Source organism: Cebus imitator, unplaced genomic scaffold (genome assembly GCF_001604975.1).
Source record: "Cebus imitator isolate Cc_AM_T3 unplaced genomic scaffold, Cebus_imitator-1.0 Scaffold852, whole genome shotgun sequence".
NCBI classification, from domain to species: Eukaryota; Metazoa; Chordata; class Mammalia; order Primates; family Cebidae; genus Cebus; species Cebus imitator.
In genome coordinates this window covers 83,095-95,886 of record NW_016108167.1, presented here as the reverse complement: position 1 = coordinate 95,886, position 12,792 = coordinate 83,095, and the positions used below count along the sequence as shown (strand labels likewise).

At 36.4% G+C, this 12,792-nt stretch overlaps 1 protein-coding gene across 1 annotated transcript in view; it reads right to left on the bottom strand.

Annotated features, from left to right (window-relative positions):
* SEC22B (SEC22 homolog B, vesicle trafficking protein) overlaps positions 1 to 11,984 on the bottom strand; it is a 24,839-nt gene extending 12,855 nt beyond the window's left edge. The window contains exons 1-2 of the mRNA XM_017520554.2: positions 11,594 to 11,984; positions 4,917 to 5,026 (exon numbers count right to left, since the gene is read on the bottom strand). Of these exons, the coding sequence (XP_017376043.1) occupies positions 4,917 to 5,026; positions 11,594 to 11,668 (185 nt within the window). The 5' untranslated portion in view covers positions 11,669 to 11,984. The remainder of the gene's footprint in view (positions 1 to 4,916; positions 5,027 to 11,593) is intronic.
* Between the last annotated feature and the right edge of the window lie 808 nt (positions 11,985 to 12,792).

Sequence of the window (12,792 nt, the reverse complement as noted above, 5' to 3'; positions counted from 1 at the left end):
AGAGTCTCTTTCTATCACCCAGATTACCCAGGCTGGAGTGCAGTGGTGTGATCTCAGCTTACGGCAACTTCCACCTCCCAGGTTCAAGCAATTCTTGCGCCTCAGCTTCTCAAATAGCTAGGATTACAGGCACCCACCACCATGCCCAGCCAATTTTTGTATTTTTAGTAGAGATGGGGTTTCACCATGTTGACCAGGCTGATTTCAAACTCCTGACCTCAAGCGATCCACCCACCTCAGTCTCCCAAAGTGCTGGGAATACAGGAGTAAGCCACCGAGCCCAGCCAATTACACAACTCTTCAACTAACATTTTAAACTTGTATTTTAGCTTGAGGATGTATATGTAAGGGTTTGTTACCTCGGTATATTGCATAATGCTGAGGTTTAGGGCATGAACAATCCTGTCACCCAGATACTAAGCATAGTACCCAATAGTTTTTCAACCCATGCCCCCATTTTTGCCTCCCCCTCTAGTAAGTCCTCAGTGTATTTTTGTCCATGAGTGCCCAATGTTTAGCTTATAAACTTGTAAGTGAGAATACACAGTATTTAGTTTTCTGTTCCTGCGTTAATTCACTTAGGTAATGACCTCCAGCTCCATCCATGTTGCTGCAAAGGACTTGATTTCATTCCTTTATATGACTGCATAGTATTCCATGCTGCACATGTACTACATTTTCTTTACCCAATTCAGCACTAATATGTACCTCGGTTGATGTCTTTGCTATTGTGAATAGTGCTAGAATGAACATGTAAGTGCATGATTTTTAGTAGAAAGATTTGTTTCCTTTTGGATATAAATCCATTAACGGGTTTACTGGGTCTAATGGTAGTTCTGTTTTAAGTTCTTTGAGAAATCTCTAAACTGGTTTCCACAGTAGCTGAAGTTACATTCTCACAGTGTATAAGCAGTTCTCTTTTCTCCACAGCCTCACCAGCAGCTGTTGTTTTTTTACTTTTTAATAACAGCCCTGTGACTGCTGTGAGATAGTATCTTATTGTGGTTTTGATTTGCATTTCTCCGATAATTAGCGATGTGCATTTTTTCATTAGTTTGCTGGCCTCTAATATGTTTTGAGAAGTGTCTGCTCACGTCTTTTGTCCATTTTTTAAATGCGGTTATTGGTTTTTTACTTAATACCTAACACTTTTTCTTGAAAAATTCAGAGTTGTGCCTCCATTTGCCCTTTGATTCTATATGGTAAACTAACATACACATATTTAAACTCTTTCTAGCCACAAAGAAAAACAGTGGAACTGGAAATTTCTGTGGATAGAAATGTAAGGTTAATGACTTAAAAATGTAAGGTTAATGACATAATGTTTACTGGATATAAGACTAATAACACTCCTTAATTTCCAGTCCAGGAGAACTCTGTAATCAACTGGAATCTTTTTAACAGTGGAATTGACTTTTTTTTGTAATAATGAGCTCCCCGGCACTCTGGAAGGAGCTATATGATTACATGTCTGAGAAATTCTTAGAAAAATGTTAGGCTACTAAGTGGTTTCCAACTTCTCTTTAGCCATAGCATAGACACACGCACACAAATATATATATTTTATATATGTAATATGTATATATATATTACAAGCAAAACTTATATTCAGAAGGCCAGTGTGCATATCAGATAAAATCAGAGGTTCTTTAAGTAGGAGTTTGCAAATATTTTCTCCTATTGTACCGGTTGTCTCTTCACTGTGTTGACTGTTTCCTTTGATGTACAAAAGCTTGTAGTTTAATATAGTCCCATTTATCTATTTTCTTTTCTGTTGCCTGTGCTTTGAAGTCTTTGCCATAAAATTTTTGCCCAGACTCATGTCCTGAAGCGTTTCCCCTATGCTTTCTTCTAGCAGTTTTATAGTTTAGGGTCTTATCTACTTTCAGTTAACTTTTGTATATGGTGAAATAGGGATCTAGTTTCATTCACCTGATAAGGAACTAATATCCGGAATATATAAGGAACTCAAAACAATTCAACAGCAAAACCAGAAATAATCCAGTTAAAAAGTAGGCGAGGAACAGAATTGACATTTCTCTAAAGACATGTGAATGGCCAAGTATATGAAAAAATGTTCAACATCACTAATCTTCAGGTAAATGTAAATAAAAACCACAATGACATATTATTTCACCCCAGTTAAAATTAAAATGTCTATTAAAAAGACAAACGACAATAAATGCTGATTAGGATGAAGAGAAAAGAGAACTTTTATACACCATATGTGGGAATGTAAAGTAGTACAGCCATTATGGAAAACAGTATGGACGTTTCTCAAAAAACTAAAAACAGAACTATCATACCATCTAGCAATCCCACTACTGGGTATTTATCCAAAGGAAAAAAAAACTCAGCATGTTAAAAACATACCTGTACCCCCATGTTTACTGCAGCACCATTCATAACATCTAAGGATAATCAAGAAAAATGTCCATCAACAGAATAACAGATTTCAAGTGTTTTTATACACACATACACCACACACACACACACACACACACACACACACACACACACACACACGGAATACTATTCAGCCATAAAAAAGAATGAATTTTTATCATTAGCAGCAACATGGATAAATCTGGAGGACATTACATTAAGTGAAAACGGTCACACACAGAAAGATAAATACAACATGTTCTCACTCATATGTGAGAGCCAAAAAATTTTTTTGAGCTCATGAAAGTAGAGAGTAGAATTGTGGGTATTAGAAGTGGGAAAAAGTAGAGAGGAGGGGAGGATGAGCAGAGGCTAGTTAATGGATACAAAATTACAACTGCATAGAAGAATGAGTTCTGGTGTTCTGCAGAATTGTGGGGTGAATATGGTTAGCTAGAACTTGCTGCATATTTTCAAAAAGCTACAAGAGGGGATTTTGAATGTTCTTAACACAAATAAATGATACATGTACGTCTGAGGTGATGAATATACTAATGACTCTGCTTTGATCATTATACATTGTATATATGTATTGAAATATCACTCCATACCCCATAAATATGTATAATTATTGCATGTCAACCAAAAATAAAGGGAAAAAATTTAAAACATAAGGAGGGGTTTAAGGGCCCACAGTATTGTATATACTTCCATCCTTGCCCTTTCTATGTGGTTCCTGGGGCATCCTAGGGCTCCATAAAGGATAAAGACTACTATATGATCTCTCAGACCCCTTAAAATAATATTAATAATACAGTTGTCCTATTCCTTTCTGGGCACTTGAATTAACTGGTCTCTTTGCTTTCAGTCTACACCATCTTCTATGCTGTCAGTTTTATTCCCAGACAGTACAGATGACCATATTATTTTGTTTACATGCTGTAAGGGTTCCCCAAGATCCACAAAATAAAATCATACTCCATGGTATTATATTTATAGCCCTTCAAAACAAGTGTAAGCAACATTCTATCATATATTTTAGTAAACCAAATGGCAGACTGTTTTCCAATATGCTAGGTTCTTTACATATTTGTGGACTTCTGCTTATATTGTTTTTTCTAACCGTTAATACTCTTTTATGTACCTGGAGAAATCTTGTTCATTTTCATAAGTTCAATTCTACCATAATTTTTTCTGTGAAACTTTTTATATGTACTCCCCTCCTCTATCCCCTTTCTTCAAACTTACCCCCGACAAATGGGAATTCATTCCTTCCTTCTCTGTTACCAAAACAGAGAAGATTAGATTTTATTTAAATCTAATTTATAGCACCTTTTCACTTAAAGTAGTGTAGCATACTTGTTTGAGTATATGTCTCTCGCTGTACTAAGAGAACAGTTAAAAGATGTGGACATTAAATGCAGGACTCAATACAAGGTCTGGCAAAGAATAAACCCTTAATAGCTCTTGGATGGAAATAAAGGATTATATGAGATGATGAATGTCCTAAAGGAATCAGGCAGAAGAAAATCTCTTCTCAATTCCATGAGGACTTTCCAGGTCTTTGTTCACTAAACCATGGTGAAAATAAAGATACTATATATTATGTGACTATATTTTTTGGTGAAAATTAGAGTTATAGAAAATATTTCAGATATTATAAAAATTAATACTTTGTGAAACATAATGTCCACCATTTTCTTAGCCAATAGCCTAGTGTTTTATTTTTGTTTTGATGTACTTGTTTACTTGTCTTTTACAGGTAGAGAATTTTTGTTTGTTTTTTTTTTTAAAGTAAACATAGCAGCTTCCTCCCTGGCCTAAATTACCTTACTATCTAAGTCCCTAAAATAGCAAAGATTATTTAGCTAATCCGTTTTTATTTTCCTCTGATGCTCTTTTTAATCCTTCCTATTTTATCAGCTTCAAACTTGGCAAGTATTAAATACCAATTATTTGTAGATAATTTAAAATCCAATAATGTTCCTTTGATTCCTCTATCACCTGTATCATTGTCTATAACCACTGATTAAGATACTCTTATCTTTTATAATTTTCTTTTTTAAAAATAATAACTAATATTTATTGACTCTTTCCATGTATCAGACAAGATGCTAAATAACATACATGGATTCCCTCAAAATCCTCTGAAACCTCTTATATTATTTTCACTACTTTATAGAGGAAACTAAGGCTTAGAGAAGCTATGTGAGTTGCTTCAAGTTACACGGTTAGGAAACGTGTGAGCTAAGGTACTAACCTACACATATCTGGCTCCAAGACAGTCCTAAAGCAAGAAGTTATCTATTATTTCATGATGGGCACAGCATTCATTAGACACATATTAACAGCGTACATTACTGTAAGCATGTTAAGATCTCTGTTTTGCAGAATTAGAGCCAGAGAAGTTGCTTCTCTCAAGAGACTACATTTTTAAATAATCTTTACTTTTTAAAAAATTATTACTATCAAGCATTCTGTTACTGTATTTTACACTTAAATGATCGTAAAGAAATCAAGATTATACTCACTGAAAAGTCATGGCTCCTGCTTCCAAGGTACATCTGGTAGGGGACTGTTCATTCAACTTTCGAAAGAGTTGCTTAGCCTGACTCTGATACTGTTGAAGGTCCCGGCCAGACTGAAAAAAGATATCTTCATTTAAGAACTTTTCACAAAAAACTGTATCAATTAGTGAGAAACATCATATTATGAAGACACTCTGAATAAGGTCCGTCATTTATAGGTAAGTAAGATTCATTTTAATGAAAGAAAGATAACCTACTTTCAGAGTACAGAGAAAGACCTAACCCCAGCTTCTTCCAGATGATCACATTAGTTATTTGCTAAGATGCAAAAGATATACCACAAATACACTTAACGCACTCTAGATCCAACAGGGAAAGGAAGTGCCCAGAGAATGGGAAGCAAATAGACACTGTTTATCCATCCACATGTGGGGTATGAGGGCTTTCTGCCAGCTATCCAGCTATAGTCTGAATGTTTGCTGATGTCTCCCACAGAATTCATGTTGAAATCCTAACCTCCTCAAGTGATGATACTAACAACTGGGATCTTTGCGAGGTGATTAAGTCATGAGGGTAGAGCCCTCATGAATGCAATTAGTACCTGGATAAAAGAGACCCCAGAGGGTTAGCTTGCTCCATCCACCGTGTGAGAAAACAGCCAGAAGGTGACATCTATGAACCAGGAATAGGCCCTCAATAGTCACCAAATCTGCTAGTATTTGATCTTCACCTTGCAGAACTAGAAAAATCAATTTGCGTTGTTTATAAGCCACCTAGTTTATGGTATTTTATTATAGTAACCTAAACAGACTAAGACACTGCCATGTGATGCAAGGAAATCATTCTATTTTGGAATTATTTATTTTACATTGAAAAAAAGTCTCCCTTTGGCAGATGTTTAATAACTAAATATTTAAGTAGAAAAGTGTTTACACTAGTGTCTCCCATGGTCTGAGGTCTAACTTTGATAAAGTTCACAGTGATATCTTAAAATTGTAGATAGTGTACTGCTAAGCTGATAGTAAAAACAAGGAAGCAATAATAAAATGCTAAAGTGGCAGATTGGCAAATGTACAATTACAGGATACTAAGATTCTAAGCTATACATAAAAATAGTGAACTGGAAATTTCAGTATGAATAAGAAGGTAAGCATGAGGTGAACCAGGGGAAAAGAGGCAGAGTCCAGTCAAGGTATTAGTTTGTAGATTCATCTTGTGTAGCACCACTGTTATGGTAATGATTTGTTTTATTGACATATATTTGTTATATATTTGAGAAATAGTTCTATATTAACATTTGTATGTCTGTCTGTATGTACAGTTTTGTATATTAAACACTATTTCATAATACTTCTATATCAAAATTATCATATTAAACAGACTACTAATATATGGTCAGCCAGTAAGAGAGTAAATACTGTCATATGCTTTTACAATGAGAACCAGTGCACAATATTCTATTTTCCTAAATTTGAATGGTACTTTACCAATCTTTTTGTTTCCCCAGTGCCATTCTAAAGAAATCTGAACCCACAAGAGTAGATAAAAGGGGTGCAAATAATGTTGGGAATGCTACTAAGTGCCAAGATATGAACATAGATCTGTGATATTCAACCTTGACTTCATAACAGAATCACTTGGGGAATCTCAAAAGCAAAACTAAAGGCGGATGAGAATCGTAAAAGGACTAGTTGAAGAAACATGGAAAAAATTGTCAGATAGACTGGTACAAATCTTTTGACTTTAAAAGAGGCACTGTAAACATTACTGCAACCTGAGAGAAAGGCTAACAACTGTATCAACTGTAAGAAACTGGCCAAATGCATGCTACAATTTCAGGAATGTGCAAACAGCAATGTAAAGACTGTCAATATACAACCCTGGGGATGTATTTATAGGGATTATGGTATGCCAACCAACACCTTACCATGCTGATTTAGTTAGCATTACCATCCTTGAGAACACAATGCTAGCACAATCTTTTGGGTTAAATAATAATCTTTCTGGCATAGTCACATAATGGAATATTATGCAGTCATTAGAACAATGTTGTATAGTATTTAATGATATGAGAAAATATTCATTAAACTCTGTTAAGTGGAAAAAATTAGGTGAAACAGTCTTATGATACTACCTATTATTTAATTTTATACACACATGCATATGTTTAAGGTCATCCACCAGAATGGATATAATTTGAGTACAGATTATAGCTAATAAACACTGTTAACATTTTGGTCATTTTGTTTTTATGTATTTACTGATGTTTCTATAATATGCACAAATTAATTCTGTAATGTGAAAAATCATTCACTCATTACTGTTCATTACATATTTGCATCCAGTGTGTTGATTATGTGCAATTCTATCTGTGAACCTTTAAGAAAGGCAAGATGAGGCCGGGAGCAGTGGCTCACGTCTGTAATACCAGCACTTTGAGAGGCTGAGGCAGGTGGATCATGAGGTTAGGAGTTCAAGACCAGCCTGGTCAAGATGGTGAAACTCTGTCTCTACTAAAAACACAAAAATCAGCCAGGCAAGCCTGTAATCCCAGCTACAGGAGGGGCTGAGGCAGGAGAATCTCTTGAACCTGAGGGGTGGAGGTTGCAGTGAGCCGAGATCGCACTGCACTCCAGCCTAGGCAACAGAGTGAGACTCTGTCTGAAAATTAAAAAAAAAGGAAAGGCAAGATGGAATTAGAAAAGATTCTTCAGAAATGGTCAAATGAAATTATTAAGTGTTCACTTTCTGCCAGGCACTGTTCTGAACACTTTATATTATTTAACTTGTTTAATCTTCATGAGGTGACTAGAATAATTATGCCAATTTTTTACTTGAGAAGTCAAACTTGCCCAGTGACTTTAAGCTAAAAACGGAAGGCCTAGGATCTGAACACAGGCAGTCTGGCCCTGGAGTCCCTACTCCTAAGCATTATGCTACACTAACTCTGTAACTGAAATTGCTTCAATAGTAGATCCACCTTTTAGGTCAAGTCTTATTATGTAATTCTAATTCATTGGAAATGCTCAAGAAACCATGTGGCAGCTCTGATCTAGATCTCACAAAACAGCATAACCACTGTTTTACAGGCTGACCTTTAGTTTGCTTTCAAGATCAAAGTCACAAAGGGCCCACAGTTAGCCAGTCCACCCTAAAATACTTAGATGTCCTCATTCTGTTTTCTACTCCATCCAGAACAGATTAACAAAATTTGTATATGGTGTAATTGTGAGCTATCTGTTAGTAACCCAATAATGCAGTGGATCAGAATAACTGGAAAAACTGTGAAACAAATTTGAGGTTATCCAATAGCAAATTTAGCATTTGGATCTATATATTACAAAAGGTAGAAGGTAGTAATTTGACACACAACTACAACACTTTTCATTGCTGTCACCTAGGACTGCTGAACAACTAGTTGTTTTAAATAACAACTTTTGTCTTCATAGCTCTTATCATTTTTAAATACCCCATTGAACTGAGCTGGCCAAAGACCAGCAGCACCAAGAACCAACCACTTTCCTCTAAAAGCAATTACAGTACAGTGATTAATCAACCCTCAGTGATTGGGAGAATGAGACAATTTAACTGTATAGCATGTTATCTGCTTTCTTGGAGCTTCCTGCTGCCTATCTGGTGAGATCTAACACTTTCTTCAAGTCTGAACTGCCCTTCACAGTGCCAGGGGAAAATAAAAGAAAATACAATTTTGAGGCAGAACAGAAAAGTAGCTAAAGAAACTGCAAACATCCTGAAAGGAGAAACACACCATAAAAGGAAGAAAAAAAGATAAATAGGGTATCAGTTAGGAAGTCTACATTTGAGAAGAAAAGCTCATCTCTCTATCTGCCCTAAGTCTAAATTTCCAGTTAAACACAAAGAAACGCCCTGTATGAAATACTCTGTCTACATTATTTTGTGAATTTTATTCTCTATTGTATTATCTGAAGAACTGTCCATCTTTGATAATACAGCAGCTTGTACAGGCACCTAGTAAATACATAAAATATGATATCTATTATCAGTATAAATATTGAAAGTACACTGATAAGAATACAAAAACAAACAAAAATGAAAATACATTGAATTATTTGGCCTGGACAATTAAGGTGCCTAGATATAAAACTGTTTGGTCGAAAAATATCTGTTTATTAAAAAGTTATTTCTGGACTCCTGAGGTAAGACATCATTAAAAAGTCTTAGAACGAGGCAGTGAAGTGCATTGGTTAGGCACTAAAGCTTCAGTTGACTCAAACAAATACTTATTAAACAATGGGTCTCAATTGGGGTGATTTTGCCACCCCTCCCCACCACCATGGGACACTTAGCAATGTCTAGAAATATTTTTGTTGTCACAGCAAAGTGGGGAAGGGTGGTGGTGCTACTGGCATCTAGAGGGAAGAGGCCAGGGATATTGCTGGACCTCCTATGCGATGTACAGGACAGTCCCCAAAAACAAAGAATTATCTACCCCAAATGTCAACAGTGCCAAGGTGAAAAACTCTGATGAAAAACTTCATCATGTTACTTATTAGCAGTGCGACTTTAGGCAAGTGATCTATCCTCTATAAAGCTCAGAGCTTCCTTATCTACAATTGGGGATTTTAATGGTACCTATTCTAATAAGGTAGCATGAGGATTAAATGAAAAAATGCATTTAACAGGGTTAGCACAGTGTTTGGTATGTAGTAGGCACTTTTATAAATGTTCTGTATACCATTAATATAGTAAAAGTAAGTCTAAGATTCAGATTTTTACAGACATTAAAAGTTCAGGCAAACTTTATTATTCAAAGTCAAAATTCCTAAAGGAAAATACTATGGCACTACAATCACAAAAATATTTGTGTATAAAATTTCTTGCCTTGTCAATTAAATGAAGCAACCCATCTTGATAAACCAATACAAAATCAATACCAAACTCAGAATTAAAAAACAATAAATCAATTAATTTTTCAATAAAGTATCAAGGCAGAGAGTAGGGGCAAATAATACTAAGTAGACTTTCAAGTTCACTTTGTATTCTTTGTCCACACTGGAATTCAATGCAATAGTTTAAAAACGGAGTAGAATCCATCCCCTCTACCCCCATCACACAGCCACCCACTGTAGGAAAACTATCTTTTAGTCAAACTACATATCCTTCAAGGATATTTCCCTACACTAACTACTTTGTTCAAATCATATTCCTGGGTTCATTTCAACAATTACACTCCTTCTGCAGGATGGTCCTAGAATATTCCTGAAAAACATTTCACAGTAGCAAATAACAGTATGTTAAATTGTTCACAGTTATGTCAAAGATTAGACTTTGTTTTTATGAAATGAATGAAATATATTTCACCTAGCATGACCTGCAACTTTATTATCTGTACCAATACTCTCCTAAAAGTTAAAGTAAATATATTTCCCAGTCAAACCTAAAAAGGCATATAACTAGAATAGTTCCTTACCAATGGATCCTACTGTTAGCTTAATGTCATGCCTTCTGGGAAGGCTTTCCTGACTTCCTAAAATCAACTTAGATACATTTCCCATGTTCAACCATAAAACTCTCTTCCTTCTCCTTAGCAGTTATACTGCATTTTAATAGTTATCTGATTTTTCCACTAGACTGTAAGTTCCTAAAGGTAAAGACTGTGTACTCTTGACCCCTGCATTAACACTATGCCTGGCACATTTGATGTGCTCAATAAAAATTTTTTGCATTAATATATGAATGAAAAGTCCAACAGAATAAATGCACAAAACATTTTTTTTTTTTAGATATCATCGTTTTCTTAAGGCTCAAGGTTTTAAAACACCACTTAGGCTGTATGAAAACGTAAAATAAAATTGATCACTTTAAATAAATTATATCAATTCCATTCTCAGCTTTGTCTTCAGAACCTCCCAAGCTCGCTCTAGAAACTGGCCTTACTTCAGAGATTTCCACTGTGATTCTAAAACACAAAACAGCTTCCTTTTAAGATATCTGAAGTTGTTGCTGTTTTTAATCAATTAGATGTATTTTTGAGCACCTACTAGCATAAAGCAGCTATTGTAAAAGATACGGATAACACAGACATGATTAAGAACCGTCGTCAGCCCACTAGAAAACTCCAGTTATTGAAAGACAAAGAAAAAAATAAGTTACAATGCATTGCAGGAATGTGGTACGGCGTATTGGAGAAGGTGGGAACTGGGGATAATCCTGAAAGAATGTGCTGTACTGAACTTTAGCAGGTGCTTTATATGTGGCAATATTACCTCACCCACTTTCAAAAGATGTCAGCAAGCTAGGTCAAGGATCAGGTGCTACATTACAGAGGTGAGGAGCTCGGCTGCGTTTTCACAGGATTTATCCGTCAGCAGTCCTGTTAGCAGCAGAAAATTGGAAGTCCTGAATTTTAACAAAGTCCCTAAAAAGTCAAAGAACACTGAGTCATCACAATCAACCAAAGTTATCACTTCTCCAGAGCGTTTTTCTAAAGAGAAACAGGTAACACAAAAACCTAACTCATTCTTCAGGAAAGATTTCCTCTCTCAGGCAGTCTCTCCCACACCAAAAGATAAAAGAGCACTTCAGAGAGGTCGGGAGTGCCCGGGAGGTCACAAGGATCTCCGGGTCCTAGAAAGGAATCCGATGCTGAGGGCGGAGGGTGCCGGCCGAGACTTGGGGTCGCGGGGGTAGTCGCTCACCTGTTCGTCCTCCTGCATCGACGCTGCCAGCGGGAGCCCGTCCGCCACTCGGGCGATCATTGTTAGCAACACCATCTTCACAAACTACAGGGACCCAACACTGGCCCGGAAGGCCGTTGGCTTCGTCCTCACTTCCTCCGCCGCGACAACAGACCCTGTCTCAGTCACCGAGAGGCAGCTGCTGGCGTCTCCGCTTCCCGCTGAGGTGGCCGGAAACAGCGCAAGAGCTTTCCACTACCGGTCCCCAGAACTGGCTTCCCTCAGACAACCACAACTATCGCAACACTGGTTCCGCGACCTCTCCTTCCATCTTCACACTCTTCCAAGGTCTGGCCGGCATTTCTGAATTTGAGGCTTCGAATAAGCCTTGCCTCTTGAGGGGCATTCCACCCAAGCTGAGTCAAAATTTTCTAGTTCCCGATACTTTAAGTCTTGGGAGAGAGCTGAGAATGAAGGTGGGAGTCAATGGGTACTCCCCATTAACTATTAACCGTTAACCATGAAGGGTATGTTAAAAAAAGAAAAACCTTAAAAATTAGGCTATTTTCATATTTAATTTTTCTATTTTCTATGTTATATATTCTATAAAATATCCTATATTTGTATATTTCTAGGCAAAGATTTGTGTCTATTTTTGCTTGTTTACGCTATATCCCCAGGGTCCTTAAACGGTTTATGGTAAGAAGTAAATAAATATTTGTTGTATGTGTGAATAAATGAACAAGAACAGGACCTCATGTATCACCTAGGTCAGTCAGCCTACAAAAAGCTGGGTCTCTGATATATCTAGGTGTTCTTATCTCCTTGTTTTTTGGTGTCCCCATCCCTAAAATGGGGATATTATCAGCCTTTCGGGGTTTTAATGAATATTATATGAGAAAGTCTAGGTGCAAGCGTTTCCTAAACTAAAAAAAGAATTATACAACTGCTTTTTATTTATCATTACTTAATAATAACTACTCTTTACTATGTGCTTACAGGAAGTTCTTGCATTCATAGAAACACTGTTAAGTATGTTATAGATATTAATTAAGCAACCAGTAAACAACCCAGTAAGCTAAGCAACCCAGTAAGGTTGTTTAGTATTATATCTCCACTTTGTAGTTGAAAGGAAAGCCTCAGAGAGCTAGCAGTGATGTGGACAGGATTTGAGCTCAGGTTCAACTCCAAATCCTCATGTGATTCTGTCTTAACTTGTA